Below are 26,040 nucleotides of genomic sequence, written 5' to 3'. Positions count from 1 at the left end.
TAATAAAATAGTCTACAAATGATGAAGATGATGATGAGGAACAGGAAGAGCCAGCAAGTTTGAATCTTCATCAATTTGCTGAAGTGTTCCAAGCAGTGAAACATGTAAATGATTTAATTTCTGAATATGATCCCTCTATGGAACGAAGCCTCAAATCACACATAGTATTATGGACAATTTGAGACCATATCAAGAAATGTTTGAGCAGCTAAAGAGACAACAGCGACAGTTGCCGATCACCATGTTTTTCAAAGAAAAACAACCAGCAGCAGATGAGTCTACACAATCAACTTCTCGAGCTGAACCAGAGCCAACCACTTCTTCTATGACTCGCTCTCTGTCACCCAAGCTCTCTGTCACCTCCATCTCCTGGATCTACATCAAGCCCTGACGACCCCCTGTAATGACCCTTCTGAAATTAAAAAAACAGTACTGTAAAATTATATTTTGTGTTCTTTATTATATGCTGTACTTTAATGTATACATTATACATGTATACATATTACTGTACAGTGTTGTATACACAAAACCATGTACAGTATACTGTACTTTATGGGCGATTTAAGGGATTTTCAAGGGTAATTTGACTATTTGCGATTTTCGCCTTACGCGCTGACTTTAAAACCTAACCGCCGCATAAGATGCGACTCCACTGTAATGTTGGAGGAAAGCAATGTTTTTTATAACAGTAAGCCTTTTATGCTTGCTGATATACTTGGTCCTATTACTATAGATATTTTTTTGTGTTCCCAGTGATCTAAACATGTATCTCTCCCTCTTTGGCTCTCCCTTTGGCACCAGTGCAAATTCAATTTTCCTAATCATTCTTATCTTCAATGAATTCCATTACTCTGCCCTTCCTCATTATCTGACCTTGTCTTTTCTCATGCCATCCTTCCTCATCCATGCTACTTATGATAGCTGGCCTCAATGTCCTGGTCATTCTTTTGTCTCTCATCTACCTTTCAGCTTTCTCCCATGCTGCTTCTTTGCCTGGAACATACTTTTTGACCAGATCCACAAAGCTACCTCACACTCCACATTCATATGGTGCCTAATACCGACAACTACATCACGCACATGAAAATTATCCCCAAAATACAGCTATTTACTCTGCGTAAGGTGAAAACCTCCAACATCATGCTTTGTACTAATCTTTATTTTTTAACTATGCAGTCTTGCTGTCACTTCTCTCTCTCTCGTCTTGATATCCTATCATTATACCATATTTAATATAAGGCCAGAGGACCAACTGAATGGCCATTACATCAGATGCCTTTTCCTAAAGCTTCTTCCCCACTCCCTGGCTGTATTTCCTACCAGAGCTTTCACCTGCCTATTGAAGACAAGTTTCCTGAATCCCTCCCCTCACTCCATGGCTGGTTCCTTGCCTGAGCAGGTTCTCTCCTGTAGTACGAACCCAAGCTACCACATGGCATTAGGTCACCTGATTCAGCCAGAGTCAGGCTTAACCAGATCCTTGAAACAGCATATTAGGTCACATGGATATGCTCCAGAACAAATGTACTTGCAAGCACTTAAAAACATGTTTAAGTTTAAGGAAATTAGTAGTCCAAACTGGCACCAGCAGGACTACGCCCATGCTTAGGGACGTGCTGGATTCTCTAGCATATGCAGTCTTTAAGTCAAGACTGAACACATTTCTAGAAGCATGCTATTGCTGAAACAGAAGTTATTGGCTTGATGCAGAAATTAGTAAGTGAGGTTCTTGGACTACGTTATACAGGAGTTCAGAAGAGATTATCATAATGGTCCTTTATGGTGTCAAAATCTAGGAATCTATGAATGAATACCAGAAGTTAAACAAATTCATAACTATTTGTAAGACTGAGGCTTTATTTTGTAAACTCCTTAGAGACTAGAAAAAGTCTTCTTTCTATCATATGTGGAGTCTGTCATATTCTGGCACCATTAGAAATCCTAACAATGATGATTGCATTTAAGCAAAGCATATATAATTACTTATACATATTAAAGGATTTTTGGTATTTTCTTTTGCTTTGCACTGGATAAAACAATAAATCAAGGAGTGTGATGTTTTTCATTAAGTATACATTTAGTTTCTTACTGAATTATGTGCTTCGTAATTGCAAAAATGTCATGAAGGAATTGCTAGAGTTATTATATTCTCTCTCATGGCCAATCATATGGCTAAAAAAGATTATTTGGGCAGCCAGAGGTGACATAATTTTTATCACTGAGAGAAGCTTCATTTGACTAAAATGTAATGTGGGTAGCTTAAAGAGAGGAAATTCTCTAATGAATTTGAGAAGAACAGGAGAATGGAACAGTGAAACCAGACCTAAGGAAGGACTGCAGAGAAGATTCCTAGAACTAAGGAACTCAGGATTAAAATAGCAGTGTTGAATACTGTAGTGGGGTGGCTGCCCCACTCCTATACTAGATGGGGCTTCAGCAGGCCAGGGAGGTGGTGCAGGTGGGTGGCCAATCAGAGAAGGCCTGCTAGGGGGCCAATCAGAGGCTGAGTAAGAGACAGCCAATCAGGGCCAGGCTCAGCCATATATAAAGGCTGCCCAGGAAGGGAGCAGGTAGTCTCTCCTTGGTGGTCAAGGGAGGAGGATTGACTCCTGTGCTGGAAGGTAGCACCTTGGATAGAGCAGTGCTGGGGAAAGGCAGAAGGAGCTGAGGAGCTCCAGCCAAGGAAAACCCCAGGCTGCTGGCCTAGGCCAGGCAGGTGCATAGGGCTGAAAGGGAAGTGGCCCAGGGACAATAGCAGGGCAAGGGGAGAGAAAGAGGGCAGAGATGCTGCTGCTAGAGGGTTCCTGGGTCTTGACCCAGAGTAGCGGGTGGGCCTGGGTCACCCTTTCCCCTTGTGCTACACCTGGCTGAAGAGGAGTGTGGCCTGATCCAGGCTGTGGCTGGTCCCTGTGACAAGGGGCTTGACTTAGAGGCTGCAGCTGGCCACTACAGCAGGTGCAGATTGTGGACTGCTGACAACACCAAACCCCTGGAAGGGGGTGAGACTGGAGCAGTGGGCACTGCTGGAGGGCAGTGTCCTGAAGAGGATGCTGGCAAGCGGGGAGCAATGAGGGTCCCCAGAGCAGACAAAGGGCAAGGCACCATGTGCAAAAGGTGCTCCATGACAGGACAGAGCTAATTCCTGGATCAACCAGTGGGAGGTGCCAGCGGCAGTGAGTCCTAACCCTGTCACAAATACAATGAAACCCACAAATGGGCAACTGATTTTTAATTTTGTGGGTCTGGTGGGGTGGGGGGATTGTACTAACTGTGCAATTAGAGTATGTTTAGAGAATTTTTCATACATCTCTTGAGTGGGGGGGGGGGAATCTCAGGTGTTTAATTCTAGTGAAAGAGGAAAACAGTTTGTTAAATCAGTTTGTTCACAATTTGAACTTTACCCTCACTTAAGAATATGCTTCTATTCTAAGCAAGTTTGTAAAAATGGCACCTTAGGATTCTATGGCTATTGTCTCTCAATGACTTTTGGGACAAATTCTTTCAGTTTAGCAGCAGAAAGATATTTTTTTTCCCCTAACTGCCAATCCTGCAAATTCAGTCTGAGATCTGTAAATCAAGCCAGATTATTTCTGGCTCATGCATTGTCACCAACAGCAGACCAAACTGGGACTTGATTTACAACTCCTTCTCTTTGTTTTCAGTTCTTGCATGTGCATCTCTTGCATAGTGTAACTAAAAGTCAAAGTTCACCCCAAACTTTGAATATACTTTTTGATACACTTAAAAGACATCTGGTTCCAAGGCAATACTGAAACATAAACCTATATTTTTAAAAAAGAGAATTCATAGGTGAAAGTTACAGCTCCTGAGATGATGCTGGGTAGTGGGAGGAAATAGCAGACAAGATTATATCTCTGAAGGCCACTGAAGAAGAGTATCTAGTGTTCCCACACTACAGATATGCCAGCATGTTGGCAGGATATGGTGAAGGGCCATACTACTACTTTTCCCAGACTTATTTTTCTAGTGCCTTCAGTGCTCCTGCAGCCTTAGCTGACTCCTACATCCTATATTTGCTAATGCTCTGCAGCAAAGTTAAGGCTATTCCCTGAACAGTTGCATCAGTGGGAAAGGCCTCTTTCCACCCTCTCTTCTCTTTAGTGAACTCATCCAAAGCCAGCCATAATAAAACCTGATATAAATATGTTAAACGTGAAGCTATATTCAAACATTAGCAGGAAGGGATGCCAAATAGGAGCAGTAATATGCCCTTTCCAGCTTTCAGTTGTCCAGAAGACTGCCTTTCCTTTCAAATACATACTTTATTACCTGAAGACTAAACATGCAGCAGACACCATCTAGAGCTTATTGTACATACTACACGGAAGCTTCAGAGTCCTGTCCCTAATTTTGGAAGTCCTCAATGAGCTAAAGCCAAGCTACTTCATACATTGCAATGCTCTCCATGTCCTACAATCAAAGCTGTGCTTCAGGGAGACACTACAGCCAATGGTCCTAAAGGTGAAATTCTGAAGGGCAGGACATTCTCAGAAGATTCTTTTGTGTGGAATTCTTAACACTGAGAAGGGTGAGTATCCTCTTTTCTAAGAGATCAATGTTGCAGATTGAAATACTTGAAAAAAGTAATGTTATGTTTATAAAACCCTGGACACTTTTTTCTCCCCCATTATCAGCACATATAATTAACACAGTGGAAACTTTTTGAGATGAAACAAGAAAGCCCTGCACTCAAACACTACTTTTCTTCTCTATTTAAATAGTCCCATAACATTATACTTTTGCTGTCAGTCTTCCAGACTACTTTTCTGTAAAAAAACAGGTTACCGGGATCAGCTATAGTCATGAGAAGGGGCTGTAAAATGGCAAACGTGATTCAAGTTTCTGAGTAGATATAACTGAAGTCTCCAGTTCAATCAAAAGATCTGGAAAATATATTTAAAAGAACAAAAGTGTAAATATATGACACTAAACTGGGAGGACACTAATGTGGGAGGAGAGGTAGATATAGAGGGACCTAAACAAATTAGAGGTTTGGGCCAAAAGAAATCTGAGGTTCAACAAGGACAAGTGCAGAGCACTGCACTTAAGACGGAAGATATTTAGATGTGCTGTTCTACATTATGCACCACTACAGACTAGAAACCGAATGGCCAGGCAGCAGTTCTGCAGAAAAGGACCTAAGGGTTATAGCGGATGAGAAGTTGGATATGAGTCAACAGTGTGCCCTTGTTGCCAAGAAGGCCAATGGCATTTTGGGATGTATAAGTAGGGGCATTGCCAGCAGATTGAGAGACATTGGTCAGGCCTCATCTGGAGTAGTGTCCAGTTTTGGGCCCCACACTACAAGAAGGATGTGGAAAAATTGGAAAGTGCCCAGCGAAGGGCAACAAAAATGATTAGGGGACTGGAACACATGACTTATGAGGAGATGCTGAGGGAACTGGGATTGTTTAGCTTGCAGAAGAGAAGAATAAGGGGGGATTTTATAGCTGCTTTCAACTATGTGAAAGGGGATTCCAGAGAGGATGGCTCTAGACTGTTCTCAGTGGTAGCAAATGACAGAACAAGGAGTAGTGGTCTCAAGTTGCAGTGGGGGAGGTTTAGGTTGGATATTAGGAAAAACCTTTTTCACTGGAATGTGTTACCTAGGGAGGTGGTGGAATCTCCTTCCTTAGATTTTTAAAGTCAGGCTTGACAAAGCCCTGGCTGGGATGATTTAGTTGGGAATCGGTCTTGCTTTGAGCAGGGGGTTGTACTAAATGACCTCCTGAGGTCCCTTCCAACCCTGAGATAGCTAGATATATATAAAAAAATAGTTAAAATGTGAGTATGTTTTAGGAAACATACATAACTATGTGGCTGGATCCATTGCTTATAATTAAAGTGAATGAGGTACAAACTCAATTTTTTTCAGAACAACTTTAAGTTAGAATCTTTTTCTTTCACTTAAATGTAGCATTTGGTGCTTAGATATAAATCAGAATTTTGTTTTTAAGTTTAAAATTCTGAGGGCAACAAATCATTTGACTGAGATGCTCTTGGTTATTCTTCTTTAATGATAACAGACAGACCATATTTTATTAGGCACTGACAATCATACAAAATATTGTCTACATTTAATCTGCTCTTGGGTAAGGAATGATAAACTTGCTCATATAATTCAAATTCAGCTCTGATGGATATCTCACAAAAGAAAACCGTACAGCAGTCAGAAGTTCAGATCAGTTAATGGTTTTTTGAACATTATTGTACTGAAGTCATATATCACAGTAGGTGATATTGATACAAAAGGATTTTGAGCTGCTCTGTTTTCTTTAGCATAGAACTGAAGACATTGGTTTACCACCATTAACTGAAAATAGGGGAAGAACTGAAATAACATTACATTAGTAAGAAAGGGGGTGGCATGACTCTGCATAAGTTAAAAAATTAAGCATCTACTAAAGAAATAAGGTAATTTGTTTACAGTTTAGAAGTTTGGTAATAAGCGTGTGCACAATGTGGCATGCAGCCAAGGACACTGCATTGGCAGTTTTACGTAGTTAGGCCTCTGGCTAGTGTGGTGATAGGCAGGTGTGGACTGAGGTCAGGTAAAGGTCACTCTAAAACTGAAGGGAGGGGTCTGTCAGGCATGCTCAGTCCAAAACTAGGAGAAGATCCCCATACCATAATAGTAAACATCCCATGTTACTAAATTTTAGTAACAGCTTTGATTGACAGTCATTTAGCAGTTGTGATTGGTCTATAAGTATGGATCAGAGAGGGTATAAAGGTGATAGTCTTGTTTCCCAAACCTATCAGAACAGGTCAAATTGTATAAAAGACAGAAAGGAAGCAGGAAAAAGTCAGTCAATGGAGGAGGAGGCAGCAGCACAAGCAGCAGTGGGCTATTGGGACAGAAAAGAGACTAAGATAGAGCAGAGGGAAAGACAACTAAAGAGTACCGTAGGCATGTTAGAAATAGTATAGGATATAGACTGGAAGTAGGATTTAATGAATGTGTATGCTTGACATAATAAAGTTGAATGTCTGGTGTGTCTATATTACTATTTATAAAGTTTAGAGTTTATTAAGATTGCTGTCAGTGTCCTGAACATGACAGATCACCATGTGCAGAACATAATCACTTAAGCCATTCTCACTGTATGACATTACAGTCTTGGATACTTTAGCTTATATATCTGTGCTAAGGGATTTATGTTTTAATTTAGGTTTAGATTAATTTGTATTAGACTGGTTACACTAAATAAAGAAAACACTTTTTGTTTTGGAAAAATATTGCTTCTGTGTCAATCCTTTAAGCAAAGGGCTGTATCGGTGTCCTCCCATTGGTGAGCAAGTCTGTTCTGGGGAGTTTCCTGAAGGGCATAGGGAAGTCCTTGGTAAACCCTGGCAATTTCTGTAGGGTGGGACTCTTCCTTTCACCTTGCAGGAACAGATTAATATTTGTGTAACCCAGAAGTAAGCAACAGAAGGGCTACTTTGGGACCCCTCTGTCTGTCCTTGGGGTAACAATATAATGTAGAATAACAGCACATCTAAATATCTGAGAGGCATGATACAACTTGATGCCATATTCTAAAGAAAAATATGCTCTCTAATTTATCATACTTTTTGAATGTAGTATGAAAGCATGATCTAGTGGATCAACACCTAGACTGACAGTCAGAACACCAGGGTGTTATTCCTGACTCTCACACTGATCTGCTGTGTGACCATAGTCAAGGGCTGGTCTACAATACAAAGTTAAGTCGAAGTAAGGCAGCTTATGTCTACCTAACTATGAAGGTGTACACCTTCATAATGCCCCTCCAGACAGTTTAACTCACCTGCTATGCTGTGTGGCAAATTGCCAGCACTACTATGATAGGTCTCACGCTTTCTCTTCTTGGGGGGCTGGGTTCAGAGCACTGTTTCTTGCCCCTAAACTGGGTATTAACTGCCCCACTAGTGTCCTAGTGGAGAGGGAGGGACCTGGGCTGGCCCTCTACTCCGGGTCCCAGCCCAGGGCCCCTAGGGATAGCGGTAAACTGCTTGAACTAGCGGTTCCTTCCCCTGGGCTACTTCCCTCTCCTGCCCTTCAACTTGTGGGGCTTCCTGCCCTCCCTCTGCACGAACCAGGTGTCCCTTTATCTAGGGTCTTGGTCGTCTTAGCCCACCGCAGCAATTCTCCAAACTCTCCTCTGCTTCCCTCCAAACTGCTCTCTGCTCTGACACCAATCCACTCTGCTTCAACTCCTCCTCCTGTCTGAAGCAGGGAGTTTTTATCATGTGACTGGCCTCAAGTGCTTTAATTGGCTTCAGATGCTTTAATTTATAGCAAACTTTCTTCCCTCTACAGGGAATAAGGCTCCCTTCTAACACTCTCCTGCTGCCCTATGGTCATGCTGTATTACAGCTGACATAAAAAAACACCTTGAGAAGAGGCATAGACCTTAGAGATGTGGCTAGGGTGACACTGGGCTAGTGTAAACACTGCATTGGACCTACTGCCCTAAGTGGCCTCAAGGAGGTATCCCTCAATGCCCACCATAATACCTCTGGTCATAGTTTAAAACTCTGCTGCCCTGCAGCCAGGGACACAGTGAATACCCCACTCCTGTTAAAGCCCTGGTAAGTTTTGAACTTGTTCTTGCTGTTCACTTGCTGTGCAGAGCTTCATATAGCCAACATGCTCCAGCCTGGAGTACAGAGGCAGTGACTCTCCTGTGTCTATGGGGAGAGGAGTCTGTGCAGTCACACCTCTGCTCCTGCCACAGGAACTCTGACATCCACAGCCAGATCGCTTGCTTAGGACAGGGAGGATAAGGGCTTGTAAAACTCAGAGCTGCAGCAGGCCTACCAGAAGGCAAAGGGAGGCACAAAGTCATAATGGTGTGGAACAGACATGCTGCTTCTACAAGAAGAGGGCTGGGATCAGTGGTGTATGTGTTGGGGTCTGGTAGGGGGAGAAATCAGGGTGATTTCTGATTAGCCTCAGGCTGTAAGGAAAAAAGGGTATAGTGTTTAAGGAAAAATGAAAAGAAACAGAATTAAAACTTTCCCTGGACAAGTAAAATCAGATACCACTGGCATTCACTATTTCATATAGATGTAAACTGTGCAGAGTTAAATTACTGATACAAAGGAGGAAAATGGTACAATTTTTATATACCTCCAGTAGATTTACTTCTCTTGAAGGTTTTTTGTTAAAACCCCAGTTTTCAAGACATATTTACTTTAGTACTTTAAAATTGTAGTGTTACAGGGCTCTGTACAGAATTATTAAAAGTGAGTCAGTGTCCTGTGGACAGATACTGTATTTTCATTACACTGCACAAATTCAGAATTAGAATAAACTTTTTGTTATCTGGACAATGTCGCCATGCCTCAGTGGATCACAGCTAAGAATACCAGTCTCTGGACAAACTAATGAGAAATAGGGCAGACTCACCCCAAAACTGGCAATTTGTTTTCTATTGTTAGATATACCACGCCAGAAGCAAAACTAAACTTCTGTCTCACCACACTAGTTAACAAGAAGTCCAACCCACAGTTTCCTTAAGCAACCCAGCCCTTGTTTCACCACCCAGATACTAGATTTTATGGTGAGTGTTTGATTAAATTGGTTTTCAATAACCAAAGAGTTTTGTTGATCTCAAAAGATCAGCCACATACCCATGTCAATATAATAGCTAAAGTTTTATTTAGAAGAGAAACAAGAGTTACAATGGTCAAATCATCTACATACAGTCACTGCAGAGTTCTTAGATCAGATTTGTGCCAGTGTTATTACAGACTGCTGGCTTGTAAAGTCCCCGTAACTTCCCAATGACTGGAAGGTCCTCAGTCACACTAAAAGGAGCATTCCAACCAGTGAAGTCCATAGCCCAGAGATCAGAGCAGGAAAGAGGCAAAATGAAGATGCTTCCAGGATCCTTTATAGAATCATAGAATATCAGGGTTGGAAGGGACCTCAGGAGGTCATCTAGTCCAACCCCCTGCTCGAAGCAGGACCAATCCCCAATTAAATCATCCCAGCGAGGGCTTTGTTAAAAACTTCTAAGGAAGGAGATTCTACCACCTCCCTAGGTAACGTATTCCAGTGTTTCACCACCCTCCTAGTGAAAAAGTTTTTCCTAATATCCAACCTAAACCTCCCCCACTGCAACTTGAGATCATTACTTCTTGTCCTGTCATCAGATACCACTGAGAACAGTCTAGATCCATCCTCTCTGGAACCACCTCTCAGGTAGTTGAAAGCAGCTATCAAATCCCCCCTCATTCTTCTATTCTGCAGACTAAACAATCCCAGTTCCCTCAGCATCTCCTCATAAATCATGTGTTCCAGACCCCTAATCATTTTTGGTTGCCCTTCGCTGGACTCTCTCCAATTTATCCACATCCTTCTTGTAGTGTGGGGCCCAAAACTGGACACAGTACTCCAGATGAGACCTCACCAATGTTGAATAGAGGGGAACGATCACGTCCCTCGATCTGCTCGCTATGCCCCTACTTAAACATCCCAAAATGCCATTGGCCTTTTTGGCAACAAGGGCATACTGCTGACTCATAGCCAGCTTCTCGTCCACTGTCACCCCTAGGTCCTTTTCCACAGAACTGCTGCCTAGCCATTCGGTCCCTAGTCTGTAGCTGTGCATTGGGTTCTTCCATCCTAAGTGCAGGACCCTGCACTTATCCTTATTTAACCTCTTCAGATTTCTTTTGGCCCAATCCTCCAATTTGTCTAGGTCCCTCTGTATCCTATCCCTGCCCTCCAGCGTATCTACCACTCCTCCCAGTTTAGTATCATCCGCAAATTTGCTGAGAGTGCAATCCACACTATCCTCCAGATCATTTATGAAGATATTGAACAAAACAGGCCCCAGGACTGACCCCTGGGGCACTCCACTTGACACCAGCTGCCAACTAGACATGGAGCCATTGATCACTACCCGTTGAGCCCGACAATCTAGCCAACTTTCTAACCACTTTATAGTGCATTCATCCAGCCCATACGTCTTTAACTTGCTGACAAGAATTCTGTGGGAGACCGTGTCAAAAGCTTTGCTAAAGTCAAGAAACAATACATCCACTGCTTTCCCTTCATCCATAGAACCAGTTATCTCATCATAGAAGGCGATTAGATTAGTCAGGCATGACCTTCCCTTGGTGAATCCATGCTGACTGTTCCTGATCACTTTCCTCTCGTCTAAGTGCTTCAGAATTGATTCTTTAAGGACCTGCTCAATGATTTTTCCGGAGACTGAGGTGAGGCTAACTGGCCTATAGTTCCCAGGATCCTCCTCCTTCCCTTTTTTAAAGATTGGCACTACATTAGCCTTTTTCCAGTTATCTGGGACTTCCCCCGTTCGCCACGAGTTTTCAAAGATAATGGCCAATGGCTCTGCAATCACAGCCGCCAGTTCTTTTAGCACTCTCGGATGCAACTCGTCCAGCCCCATGGACTTGTACATGTCCAGCTTTTCTAAATAGTCCCTAACCACATCTTTCTCCACAGAGGGCTGGCCATCTACTCCCCATGCTGTGATGCCCAGCGCAGCAGTCTGGGAGCTGACCTTGTTAGTGAAGACAGAGGCAAAAAAAGCATTGAGTACATTAGCTTTTTCCACATCCTCTGTCACTAGGTTGCCTCCCTCATTCAGTAAGGGGCCCACACTTTCCTTGGCTTTCTTCTCGTTGCCAACATACCTGAAGAAACCCTTCTTATTACTCTTGACATCTCTTGCTAGCTGCAACCCCAGGTGCAATTTGGCCCTCCTGATTTCATTCCTACATGCCCAAGCAATATTTTTTATACTCTTCCCTGATCATATGTCCAACCTTCCACTTCTTGTAAGCTCCTTTTTTATGTTTAAGATCCGCTAGGATTTCACTGTTAAGCTAAGCTGGTCACCTGCCATATTTACTATTCTTTCGACTCATCGGGATGGTTTGTCCCTGTAACCTCAACAGGGATTCCTTGAAATACAACGAGCTCTCCTGGACTCCTTTCCCCTTCATGTTAGTCCCCCAGGGGATCCTACCCATCCGTTCCCTGAGGGAGTCAAAGTCTGCTTTCCTGAAGTCCAGGGTCCATATCCTGCTGCTTACCTTTCTTCCCTGTGTCAGGATCCTGAACTCAACCAACTCATGATCACTGCCTCCAAGATTCCCATCCACTTTTGCTTCCCCCACTAATTCTTCCCGGTTTGTGAGCAGCAGGTCAAGAAAAGCTCCCCCCCTAGTTGGCTCCTCTAGCACTTGCACCAGGAAATTGTCCCCTACGCTCTCCAAAAACTTCCTGGATTTTCTATGCATCGCTGTATTGCTCTCCCAGCAGATATCAGGAAGATTCAAGTCACCCATGAGAACCAGGGCATGCGATCTAGTAGCTTCTGCGAGTTGCCGGAAGAAAGCCTCATCCACCTCATCCCCCTGGTCCGGTGGTCTATAGCAGACTCCCACCACGACATCACCCTTGTTGTTCACACTTCTAAACTTAATCCAGAGACGCTCAGGTTTTTCTGCAGTTTCATACCGGAGCTCTGAGCAGTCATACTGCTCCCTTACATACAGTGCTATTCCCCCACCTTTTCTGCCCTGCCTGTCCTTCCTGAACAGCTTATATCCATCCATGACAGTATTCCAGTCATGTGAGTTATCCCACCAAGTCTCTGTTATTCCAATCACGTCATAATTCCTTGACGTCACCAGGACCTCCAGTTCTCCCTGCTTGTTTCCAGGGCTTTGTGCATTAGCATATAAGCACTTGAGAGAACCTGCTGATCGCCCCTCATTCTCAGTATAAGGCAGGAGCCCTCCCCTCACAGACATTCCTGCCTGTGCTTCCTCCTGGTATCCCGCTTTCCCACTTACCTCAGGGCTTTGGTCTCCTTCCCCCGGTGAACCTAGTTTAAAGCCCTCCTCACTAGGTTAGCCAGCCTGCTCACAAAGATGCTCTTCCCTCTCTTCGTAAGATGGAGCCCATCTCTGCCCAGCACTCCTCCTTCATGGAACACCATCCCATGGTCAAAGAATCCAAAGCCTTCTCTCCGACACCACCTGCATAGCCATTCATTGACTTCCACGATTCGACGGTCCCTACCCAGGTCTTTTCCTTCCACGGGGAGGATGGACGAGAACACCACTTGTGCCTCAAACTCCTTTATCCTTCTTCCCAGAGCCACGTAGTCCGCAGTGATCCGCTCAAGGTCATTCTTGGCAGTATCATTGGTGCCCACATGGAGAAGCAGGAAGGGGTAGTGATCTGAGGGCTTGATGAGTCTCGGCAGTCTCTCCGTCACACTGTGAATCTTAGCCCCTGGCAAGCAGCAGACTTCTCTGTTTTCCCGGTCAGGGCGGCAGATAGATGACTCAGTCCCTCGGAGGAGAGTGTCCCCGACCACCACCACCCGCCTCCTTCTCTTGGGAGTGGTGGTCGTGGAACCCCCGATCTCAGGACAGTGCATCTCATGCCTTCCAACCAGCGGAGTCTCCTTCTGCTTTCTCCCCCCAGACGTATCATCTGGTCCACTCTCCGCAATGGTACCTGTGGAGAGAACATGAAAGTGGTTAGTTACCTGTGTCTGCATTGCTGGAACCCGGACATTCTCCCTTCTTCTTCTGGAGGTCACATGTTGCCAAGCTTCTTCACTGGCCTCTTGGCTCCACTGTGCAACCTGCTCTAAATCTTTAGAGCTTTGTGCCCGTAGAAGCATATCCTGACTTTTGTCCAGAAAATCCTCAGATTCTTGTATGCAACGCAGGGTCGTTATCTGTTGCTCCAGACCTTCAATCTTCTCTTCCAATATGGAGACCAGCTTGCACTTTGTACAGACAGTCGCTTCTGTCCTGTGGAAGAAAGACAAACATGGCACATCCAGTGCAGGTCACAACAGCTGAACCCTCCCCTTCCATATCACCTTTCTACTATGAGCTTCCTCAGAGAAGTTGGCAAGATGTAAGCCTCACTTGGCTCACTCCAGGCGAACTCCCAGGCAAACTCCTGCGGTGTGCTGCTCTGCTTGTTCGCCGCCGCTCAGCTGATTTGCGAAGCTCTGGCTATTTTTAAACAGCCAGGCTTCCCTGAAACAGACAGCCCAGGTGGAGGGACTGCTCTTAGTCTTAGTTTGTGGGAAAGTACACAGGCACAAGATGGAGTCCAGGGTCACATGAGCAAGTCACATGGCCTTACATGCCTTGATGACCCATAGGAGCAGCTGTTACCGATATTCTGGCTAAAGTGCGTGCAGGAAGGTTCACTGGGCAGAGACCAACTTTTTCTTTGGCCCATTGTATTCTTAATGGGCTGTCACCTTGAATGGTCCATCCACAATGTACTGTCTACCTTCAATGTAGATTTTACCTGGTGGGTGTTCCTCAGGAATACAGCACATATATAGGATGCCAGTACATAGTTAATATCTATAACTTCAGATACAAAAAATGATGCATGCATATAAACAGGATAATCATACTTAGTAAATCATAACTTTTCCATTGATACCTTACATGATATACATTGTACAAGATTTGTTGCGATTGTCTAACAGCGGCAATATCAATAATATAAATGGTCATGTTTCAATCAGACAGCATCACAGGGCTGCTACTTCCACAATGGTCACAGATGCAGGGTGGTATCCCTTGGATTCTCACTCCTGTCAAAGGAAGGGGGCAGGGGTCTCAAAAGTAATCAGGTTTCAGAAAAAAACTAGACCAGTGACTCCAACTTCAAGAATCTGTCTTTCTACTTCAGCTGTAGTTATTTTTGCTCTGATATGCTCTTTTGAGTCTATTGCCTAAATTCTGTAGTGGAGTAATACTACTGAAATGTATTTACAAGAGAATTCATAAGAACTAGTAGCTGTAGAGAAATCATAAGCAAAGGGGATCAAATCCTTTCCTCTTTGCATAGGTACACAAGTCCTGATATAAAGAGAAATCACTGTGGTGAGGCAGGGTGAGAGAATCACAAAGGAGTTCTCTATACATCTCATATTGCAGGGTGCTGCATGTGGATTACCACTTTCTACAACAAATAATTCAATAAAAATGTAAATCTCTATCTGAAACAAATTCATATGTTTTAGGTTTGTTTTAATTCTGCCTGAAACCTCCCACAATCCTACAGTGCTTAATTAGAAAAGAAACAGCATTCCAGGACCTCCCTATACTCCCCCACTCCCACTCCATGTATCTTCAGGGGTGCAGAAATATATAGGGCATTCCACCCGTGAGAGATTAAACACAATGACAGCTGCACATACAGTCAGCTGTGCATTGTTACTGTAGAGTACACACCGCAAGCATGATAAGATTAATAGCATGGTGCAAACAAACAATGCCAGGCTCAGCACAGTATAACAGCACATGTTACTGTGGCTCAGTGTTAAAATACTCCTTCAAGGCCTTGCTCAGCCAAAAAGCTCCTCCCATCAAGCTCTTCTGATAGCCTTGTGTTCATAATGCACAATACTGAAGAGCAGTGGAGGATCCATGCTTTCTGACAGAGATGGCTGGCTTGCAGGTTACCAGGGCATTTGAAATTTGGCTGGAAATCTAGTTGGATGCCCATGGAATGATGGGATTGAGAACCCTGCACAAGGGGATGGTGAAGCTGCCCCCAGAAGGCATTGAAAACCCTTCCCAAAACACCCAGAAGCCAGATGCACAGTGGGATAGCTATCCACAGTGCACAGCTCTCTGTGTGAATGCAAGAGTTGCTACTGTGGATGCGCTTCACTGACGCAAGGAGCATAGTGTGGGGATGCAAGAGCGATTGAATTAGTGATAGCTGTACATCAACGCAATTTAAGTCAACTTTAATTTGTAGTGTAGACAAGGCCCAAGTCTCTCTATGTCTGTGTGACACTTTTCCCTACTACCATTTGTCTTGTCCCAAAGAGCTTATAATCTAAATAGACAGGGACTGTCTGTTACTGGGTGTCTGTACTTTCCCTAGCACAATAGAGTCAGATCTTGCTTTAGATACTATTGTTCTACAAACAAATAAGTAGTACAGAAAACTTTGGCCAAATTTATCATACATGGATGCCTGAAATTTGGCACCAATATTCATATTTAAGAAGTTAAGTAAGTGGCCTGATTTTCAGAGGTATTGAGCAACTGCAGCTCCCATTGACTTCAACTTCAAAACACAGGGATAAGTTTTTTAAATAAAGCCCTCAGTTTTATTTGTGAGACAGGCAAATTAAACTAAAACTCTTTCCCTTTAATTAAAGCATGCCAGAACCTACCCTATAACCCTCCAGGCCACCCAACACAACAGGGTGATTTGGGACACTCATTTTAACTATCACAAGAAACACTATGTCTGCCATTGAGAGTCTATAGGTAGGTCCACTGAAACATTATCTAGTTAATATTTGTTTCCAAAGTATTTTCAAAATGAAAAGTTCTATATAAGTGCTCATACTTATTCCTGTGTGTGTGTGTGTGTGTGTGTGTTTTATTTATTTATTTAAATTACATTATTTAAAGCTCAGTGGAGGGGGGAGGGATAGCTCAGTGGTTTGAGCATTGGCTTGCTCACCCCATGGTTGTGAGTTCAATCCTTGAGGGGCCCATTTAGGGATCTGGGGGAAAAAAATTAGGGATTGGTCCTGCTTTGAGTGGGGGGTTGGATAGATGGCCTCCTAAGGTCCCTTCCAACCCTGATATTCTGTGATCATACATGTCCAGTCCATTGTCTTCCCAGTTACACTTGTGCCTCAATAGAACTAAAGACAGAATTTGGTCCTTCAGCTAATGATTATATTTCAGCTCACTATCTCTTAACTGTGCTGCCTCTACTATGCTAAAGGAAGTAATAAAGTAGTTAAAAGCTCATTTTTGTCACTATGGCAAACTGATACGGCTCTGACTACACACAGGAAGTAAATCTAAGGAGTCATCTTTTCTACATATTCAGAGTCAAGCTGAACTTCGACTCTGTAAAGTAAGAACAGTCAGATCTCATGAGGTTTGAGGTTCAAGTTTGAGTCATTAAACTATCATCTAAATCCATTCCCATCCCCCAAAGATGATTCCATTAAAATAACACACAACCCCCCGCCCCTCCCCCACACTTCTCTATAAAGAGAACTGTGAATCATATATTGGGAATAGAAAGCCCATCTAACTGCAAAATGTAGGCTGCTCTGTTTTTAGGTTTATTAGGCTAAACAGGTCTGTTTTTTGCTTTCCTCCTCTCTGCTGCTTTTTTCAGTCTATTTTTCACTCTGCCCACTCCACTCCCTTTTTCACCCTATCATTTGACGGATTTTTTTGTCTGCCTCATCTCTGATGTTTTTTCATAATCTCTTTTTAAGAAACATTAAACTTAATGTTTGAATTGTAATGTTAAAACCATGATTTTCAAGTGTGTTTCAGATTAGGCAAACATGTTCATCTACTCTTTCTGAAATTAATATCAGAACACTATTTATATGATAGCCCCATACCAAGACATATTACAGCTTTGTAGTGAAAAAAATCTCTTTTCTGTTTTGCACATATGTATGTGTGTGTTCATGTAAAAAATCATGAAATTACCAATCTCAGAAACTATGAACAACAGTGAAATATCAGGGTATCATGTCTGTATATTTTTGCACAGCTTGCATTTTGTGATTCTACGTGTCTATCTAGGATTAAATATCTTTGTGGTGGTCTTTACTGTGCAACAGAAAAATTAGCTTAAAGAACATCCCACCATTTCAAGACCCAAACGGCTTCCATCGACTACAATACAAACGGAAGGTATAGCTCACTTGAGCCATGTTCAAAACAGAAATATGAAGGATGATTTGCTTCAGCAAAGGTCAAATAAACCCCACGAATAGTTCAAACTCTCACTATCACACTCAGTTTGTGGAACAACCCTTTTATAAGGACCACAAGGGAATTAATTAATTCCCCACAGCTGGCTCAGATGTACCAGAATAAGGCTACATGCAAGATAGATAATCATGGTCCCTTTCTCTAATATGAGAGAGTTAACTCCTTCCCTGTCAACTCCTGGTGAGAATCTACACTGCATGACAAGGTAATCACTTTTAGGATGCCTCAGAGAGAATTAATCAGATTTTTGAGGGAAGACTGAGTCAGGTGTAGATTAATAGCTAGATTAGACAGTCAACAGCAGTGAAGGTTGAGATTTTTCCCTCCCCCAGAGAGAAGCATGACCCAGTGTGGGGAAGGGAGAAACCAATTATCTGAAGTGTGCAATGCTTTCTTTCAATCTATACATCTTCTCTGATTATGATTCAGCAACTTCCTAAATTAGATTGCCTCTCAAGGAAAATACACAGCTGGAAGCAACAGACCTGGCATGCATCTAAATCAGAAACTTTTTGTGTGTTTTTTTTTTTTTTACAAACCGTGGTATAGAATAGATACAATGTTTTAAAGAAAATACAAATCAGTTCTGCTCTTATACTATTCCACTGAAAAATCTCTTTAAAGTGTTGCTTCCCAGATTTATGGGAGGGATCAGAAGGCTATTGGGTGTGCCTGTGTATGAAAGAAAACATTAAATAGGAACTGATGTTAACTCTAATTATATTTATTCTGAAACAACACAACAGCTGAGAAACTTGCTTTTTTGGGAAGTGGTGAGCTAGGAAGAGTGATCTCTTAACACGGTTAATCAAAATATTTGACTATTTGGAGGCAACTTCTTGCAGGAAACAACTAAGTCATTGTTAGACTTAGAGCAAGTCAGACATGAGAGCAAGCATATTGATATGGAAGTGGACATATCTCTTTGTTGTGATGAATTACTTAACTTTACGTTGTTATTCCCCTGGGCACAATGAGCAAAGATTTATGTAGACGTGTGACTATCTTGTGCAACTCTCTTAGTGTGACAAGGTAAAGAATGACTTATTCTATATCTGGCTCAGTTTTTTGCTTGATAGATTGGGCCTTTCCAATAGAAGCTATATCTAGCTTTATCCTTCCCAAGGTAAAAAAAAAAAAAAAAAAGTCAGAACTTGTTGCCCTTGTTGAGGTCTGTTTTCATTGGGGTAGAAGTCTCTTAATCACAACAAAGAAAGTGGAATTTTGGCATCTGAATCATATTAGGATTTACTTAATGGGTATTCAAAAAACTGCCAGACAGGACTGTAACTAATATTTCATAGGTTTGGCCAATATATCCCAAGCCAGGAACATGGAGTCACAACTTCAGGGACAAATTTTGTTGCAAAGGAACAATGATGAAAGAAAATTCCATTCAAATTGGTTTAATATCATGAAACTTGATAACAGAGTCAAAAGTAAGTACTAAATGCAAAGTCCAGAAACATTAACCATAAAACAAAACATGCAGGGAGCACAAAATAAGACTTCCTAGTCTTTAAAAAAAGACACTACATTTAAAAAGTCTAAGAAATATAAGCCAATAAATAAAATTTTCCAAGACAAGTAAACATACTGGTGATGAATTTAAATGAAGACATTTATGTCAACACTGAAGTAATTTGCAAATAATCTTATTCTAAGGAACTGTTTGTAGGGTTCAGGGAACTAGTGATTATCACTACAAAAGGTGTTTTTTTTTCTCTCCTCCTGGTAATAGCTCACCTTACCTGATCACTCTCGTTATAGTGTGTATGATAACACCGATTGTTTCATGGTGTGTGTGTGTGTATGTCTTCCTACTGTATTTTCCACTGCATGCATTCGATGAAGTGGGTTTTAGCCCACGAAAGCTTATGCTCAAATAAATTTGTTAGTCTCTAAGGTGTCACAAGTACTCCTGTTCTTTATTGCAGATACAGACTAACATGGCTGCTACTCTGAAACCGAGGGATAAGAATTTTCCTTGTTACACTAATTAGTTTAACATATGTGAGATAACGACAGAGAGGAAGGAGAGTTCTCCTTGTTAAATATTTACCATTCAAGATCTCAGCGTCTGCATTTAGTAGAGGGTATCATGAGCAGCCTCTATGAATCCTGCATGGATCTCATCTATTTAAAAGCAGATAGTTTTGGTAAGTTTTTTTGTTTTTTGTTTTTTTTCCCCTGACATTCACTGAAGTCCCTGATGGAAAACTAGAGAGATATATGAAGATCCAAAGAAATATGAGTTTGCTGAGCTGGCTGAGAAATAGAAAACAAAATGCCAATAACGCTAGCAGTTTCCGAATGATTAGAAAATCCTCAGGGGGAAATGAGCAGTGTGCTTCCTTAGAGATAAGTTACAGCACTATCAAAGTCCCTTATTAAAATAAATGAAGTAGACAAAGATGTAATGAGTAAACTATGTAATATGGCTGATAATAAAACAAATCTTATAAGGAAGAATGGCTCTTAATGTTAATCAGTAAGATTTGGAAGGGGCTATTGTTTCCCCCCCCCCATGGTAGAAAAGTTATTAATAGAAAAAGTATGACTCTTATTTTGTATGTGGAAAAATTAAAAACTAGGGCACAGAATATACTGAAACACCGAGAGCCAGTTTGGGAGAACTCCTAGATGAGTATGAGCATATCTTCTCCCCTAAGCCTTCATAGCTATTGGCAAGAATGTTGTTGTTGTTATGAAATAGGATGAGGTTTATGTAATATACTTTGGGATGGCTTATTAATACACAGCACTCCCACTATATCCATTCCACTGCCAATCGTATGGCTAGTGTAAGTTGATACAGCATTGTCTTTATATAGTCCCATTTAGCCTTCTGCCTTCCAATGCCCTGCATACTGTCTGGTTTTGATAAGACCATTTAATGTGGGGTGGTTTTGTGGTGGTTTTTTTTTGGGGGGGAGGGTATTATTTGTTTGGATTTTTTTTTAAATTTAAAAACAATGCTTTGCTGTGCATTAGGGGGAGAATTTTTAAAATTTTTAAGTCCCAGTTCAGTGAAGCACTTATTTAACATCATGTCCTTTTAGCAAAGCACTTCAGTATGTGCTCACCATGGGCCTGGTCTACATACAAGAGTCCCTAGTACCTCATAGGAGCTGTAATTCAGGGGCCTTATGCCTTCATTCTCCTCTATGGGACATTTTCCCTGGCTGGACTACGTCTTCCATTCAGAGTCGAAATGGTCCAAAAAGAATTGTTTTCTTTCAGTTTGGCAAATGGAAATATTTTAGTTCAGATTTGACTTGAAACTAAATATTTCATTTACATTTTCCTGAAGAACAACTTAATTTTGGTGGGTAAAACTGAAACATTCCCGTGGAAAATTTAAATGTTATGGCCAAAACCGCATATTTAGTTGGAAATTTCCCAACCAGCTCTTAAAATACTAGATATAATGTTTATTTTGTAGAGGGCAATGCTTGTATTTTCTTCATTCCTGTACAATATCTTAGATGCCAACAGCTAATTACTTAATTATGTATAGTTGCCACCACAAAAGTGCTCGGAACATGCAAGTTGTAGACCCAGTAATAGAACATTCAGAGATTTTTCCATAATGTCATTGTTTTTCAGAAGACAAGGGATGGAGATCATCATGCAAGAGAACAGATTTCTTACAGAAACATCATGTTCTCGTACATGCATCACTTTACACTTTCCATAGGTGATCACACATTGGCTCTGATATATAGTAAATAGTATCAAGAAGGTGGATATCTGCTTCACCTCACCAGTGTGCTGCTATAATTCAGTCTATAAGAAGCTGTGTTTTCGCTAGGGACACTCTGCTGCACGTATCTCTTCTTTTTTTTTTTTTTTATACTGCCCAGGGTACCACCAGCTACATGTGGTTTCTCAACAAGATACAGAAAGAACCTTTCTCTTTACTTGCATTTTGTGATAATTATGTAAGCAGAGACAGGGTGGGCTCCACCCTGACATCTGGTGGTGAGGTGTGGCAAGTTGTGGAAAAGAACTTCAGGGGCTGATCTCATTTGCATAGGCACACCCACTCCGCCTAGAATGAGGCCATAACTGCCCAAATCGTCACTTTGGCTGCTGTGGGATCCCCAGTGTCTCTGTTATTGGGGCGGGAAGAATAAATTGTTAGTACCCTGATTATGGGAACTGTGCTTGGAACTGTACTTGGCCTTTTTGTTATGATGGAGGACTCACCATCAACTGAGTAGCACTCACTAGGCAAGGGACATGGGTTCCAAAACTCTGTGAATTGAGAGAGACTTGAGACAGGTATTAGTGCCTGGTGGTGTAGGCCCCTTTGTGAGGGCCTGAAGCACCAATTGCACCTCTGTCTCTCTCCACTGTGGAATGTCAGAGCTAATTTTGGGTCTATTAAGAGTTTTGTTACAGGTACTGTGCTGAATTCACTTCAGCCTTATAGTGCACCAGCACTAAGGCTACCACTACTATGAGCTGAAATCACTGAGAGCTGAAATCACTGAGCACTGTGTCAAGTAGTGGGGAGCCGGAAGATCTAGTGTGCAGTGGAGCTGGTCGTGAGACAGCGGTGTGTTCGTGAGACGGCGAGCTGAGCGGAGCCGGTCGTGAGACAGAGGTGTGTTCGTGAGACGGCGAGCTGAGCGGAGCCGGTTGTGAGACAGCGGTGTGTTCGTGAGACGGCGAGCTGAGCGGAGCCGGTCGTGAGACAGCGCTGTGTTCGTGAGACGGCGAGCTGAGCGGAGCCGGTCGTGAGACGGTGAGCTGTGTAGAGCGGAGCCGGTCGTGGTGGAGCGGAGCAGAGCCCTGTGGGGCAGTCAGCTTCAGGACACGTAAGGTGCCCCTTACCTCTTTCCCCCACACCCAGGCACATTTTAGCCAGATTGGGGAGTAACACTCTGCAGGTGAACTTTTGAACTCCGGGGCTGGACTTTTTTTGGACTTTGAGTGATTTGTGGATTGCTGGACTCAAGAGACGTTTGGGTTCTGGGACTCAAGAGCCTGAGGGAAAGGATGTGGCCCAATTTTTCTGGGGTGGGTCGGTGTTCATGGTTTGGTTAATGAACACTAGTTGTGGTGTCTCCCCAATTTAATGCTGATGTTGTTTGCCTCATGTTATTAAAGATTCTCTACTACACCAAGACTCTGTGCTTGCGAGAGGGGAAGTATTGCCTCCTTGAGGCGCCCAGGGGGTGTGTAAGATTTTCCCAGGTCACTGGGTGGGGGCTCGAGCCAGTTTTGCATTTGCTTTAATGAGAGGGAACCCCTGTGTACTGAACCCGGCCCTTGCTGCTATCAACTTGGCCTGGCAGAAGGGTTACATTTGTGGGGGCTCGTCCGGGATCGAGACTGGGTCAGTACCCCTCGCAAGCACATCTTAGGTGAGTCATTAAATTGGGAGAACCCAGAATCTGGTTGTTGTTGTTTTGATCTGTTATATTTGGGAAAGAAATTACAGTTTGTATAATGGCCCTACATTTGCTAGAGGATTGGTGCAAGGGGATGAATATTAACCCTAGGAACTGTGTCCTGGTGACCGGGGTGCCGGAGGCATTCGATGAAGGCTCAATAGAGCCTACCTTAAGGGCATCCACTGAGTACCTGAGTAAGTGTAAAATGCGTGGGCGCATATTTGTGAGGGAGGACGGAGATTTTGCTGTACTGTGTGAGCTGCCGTCGGCTGTGGACCCTCTACAGGTTCCAGGCACGATAGCAGTGGAAGATGGTGAGTGGAAGGTAATAACTACTGGGAGCCAGCCCTCACCGGCTCCTGCATCTGAAGTGGAGTTTTTAAAGAAAATGTCAGCCTTTTTGGGGAGAGAGGGGAAGACCTTGGCTGATATGCCGGGTCTGTTGGGCCTTGACCCAGGAGTCCCAACCCATCACCTGATGAGTGGGTGAAGGCTTTGGGGCAAGCATTAGAGAAGGTTGTGCCACCCCACCCTGAGTCAAGCCCCTATCGTAAACTGAGGCTGTTTTCTGGGGGTCCCACCCCAATACCCGGGGAGGAAGCATTTGAACCCTGGCTGGAACACACCACTGAAATGCTGCAGGAGTGGGCAGTACCTGATGCTGAAAAGAGAAGGCGACTAGTAGAGTGCCTCAGGGGGCCAGCCCTAGATGTGATTCGCACCCTGAAGCTCAGTAACCCTGGGGTCAAGGTAAAGGACTGCCTAGAGGCCCTTGATCATGCCTTTGGGAGAACCGAGGGCTCAGAGGATGTTTATTGCAAGTTCCTCAATGCCAGGCAACAAAAGGGAGAGAAAGTTTCTGCCTACATACAGAGGTTGGAGAAATTATTACAGAGAGCCATCATGAGGGGAGCAGTAGCGGTTGAGCAAATGGACCGGACTAGATTGGCTCAGATTGTGAGGGGAATGCAATATCAGAACCCAATCCTTCTCCACCTTCGATTAAGGGAGCGCCAAGACAATCCACCGGGTTACTCTCGACTGATAAAAGAGGTCCGAGAGGAGGAAGAGAGGCAGGCAGCTGGTGAGGTTTCGGAGGTTCAGCCACCCCAGACAACTGCCACAACATCCATACGAGCGCCCAAGGCGCTGATGGTGAATCCTCAAGAGGAACTTACCCAACGAGTGCAGGTCCTGACACAGAAAGTGGCTGAACTAGAGAATACTATCGATTCAGCAAAGACTTCAGCGTACAAGGACCCCCCTGTTACCACGGTCCAGAAGACTACATTTAGAACCTCTGCCCCACCCCGGCAACACGGGAAAGGGCAATCCTTCTTCTGCTACCGGTGTGGCCAGGATGGGCACATTGCTGCCAGGTGCCAGAATGCAGAGAATCCCCCGCTAGTATACCAAAAGCTGAGGACCACCTGGGGAAAGTCGGGAAACGGCCCCAGGGCCTGGAAAGGGAGCCGCCTAGGCCTGCAGGGTTTGGAGGCTCCCCTGCGAAGAACCATGCCACCCGAATCCCACCAGGATTGATAGGACCTCGAGCTGAGGTCACTGTAAAGGTTGAAGGGACAGAATGTAGAGCAGTGCTTGACACGGGATCCCAAGTGACTATCATATTCCAGTCTTTCTACCAGCAGATGCTTATGCATCTGCCTATACAGCCCTTGACAGGGCTTGGCCTGTGTGGTCTCAGCATGGATGAATACCCGTATCAGCGGTATGTCATTGTACACCTGGAATTCCCAGAAGAGATCGCTGGGGTAAGACAGGAGGTGGACACTGCAGCTTTAATATGCCCTGACCCTAAAGGTGTCTCTGATGTGTCCGTGCTGATAGGGACCAACTCCAGCCTCTTTAAGGTACTTGCAGATTACTGCAGACAGCGAGCAGGGGACCAATACCTGAATACCTTGGTGATACACACACATTGTGCTGCAGCCTACAGAAAAATTGAGGACGCAAAAAGAGTGATGCCTGATTTGCCGGTGGGAGCACTGAGGTACGCAGGCCCGGTCCCCTTAGTGGTGCCTGCAATGACAGAAAAGGAGGTGATTGTCATGAGTACCTGCCTGAAAGGCAATAAGAGAACATTAGCAGTGGTAGAGCAGCCAACTGAGGGAGGGCTCCCTGAAGGAGTGCTGGTTCTTAGTGGAGTCATAACCCTACCTGCTGAAGCCCAGGAAGAGGTGACTATACTGATTGCTAATGGAACAAGTCGTGATATTTTTGTGAGGCGAGGACAAAAGATAGCAGACCTCTTTGAACCCGAGTCAATTGTAACCCCCCAGTGTGAAACGCAAGTTCCGACGATAGACCCAGCAAAGTTTGACTTTGGAGATTCACCAGTGTCCGAGGAGTGGAAAGATCACCTGAGGAAGAAACTTTGTGAAAGATCCAAGGTGTTCTCACTGCATGAGTGGGATGTGGGATGTGCAAAAGGAGTAGAACACAATATCAGACTACATGACTCTCGACCTTTTAGGGAAAAAGAAAAGGAGGACTTGTGGCACCTTAGAGACTAACCAATTTATTAGAGCATAAGCTTTCGTGAGCTACAGCTCACTTCCTCAGATGCATATCGTGGAAACTGCAGCAGGCTTTATATATACACAGAGAATATGAAACAATACCTATTCCCACCCCACTGTCCTGCTGGTAATAGCTTATCTAAAGTGATTTCCAGCACAAATCCAGGTTTTCTCACCCTCCACCCCCCCACACAAATTCACTCTCCTGCTGGTGATAGCCCATCCAAAGTGACAACTCTTTACACAATGTGCATGACAATCAAGCTGGGCTATTTCCTGCATAAATC

General features: G+C 43.5%; 1 protein-coding gene across 1 annotated transcript; it reads left to right on the top strand.

Moving 5' to 3' along the window:
* Positions 1 to 19,913: 19,913 nt before the first annotated feature.
* On the top strand, positions 19,914 to 25,694 carry LOC311519119 (paraneoplastic antigen Ma3 homolog). Its single transcript, XM_084625360.1, has 2 exons — positions 19,914 to 19,967; positions 22,216 to 25,694. The coding sequence occupies exon 2, from the start codon at positions 23,847 to 23,849 to the stop codon at positions 24,753 to 24,755; it is 909 nt and encodes a 302-aa protein (XP_084481486.1). The 5' UTR covers positions 19,914 to 19,967; positions 22,216 to 23,846; the 3' UTR covers positions 24,756 to 25,694.
* The last annotated feature ends 346 nt before the right edge of the window (positions 25,695 to 26,040 follow it).

Source organism: Lepidochelys olivacea (genome assembly GCF_965140295.1).
Source record: "Lepidochelys olivacea isolate rLepOli2 genome assembly, chromosome: 1".
NCBI classification, from domain to species: Eukaryota; Metazoa; Chordata; order Testudines; family Cheloniidae; genus Lepidochelys; species Lepidochelys olivacea.
This window is presented reverse-complemented; position numbering and strand designations above follow the sequence as displayed.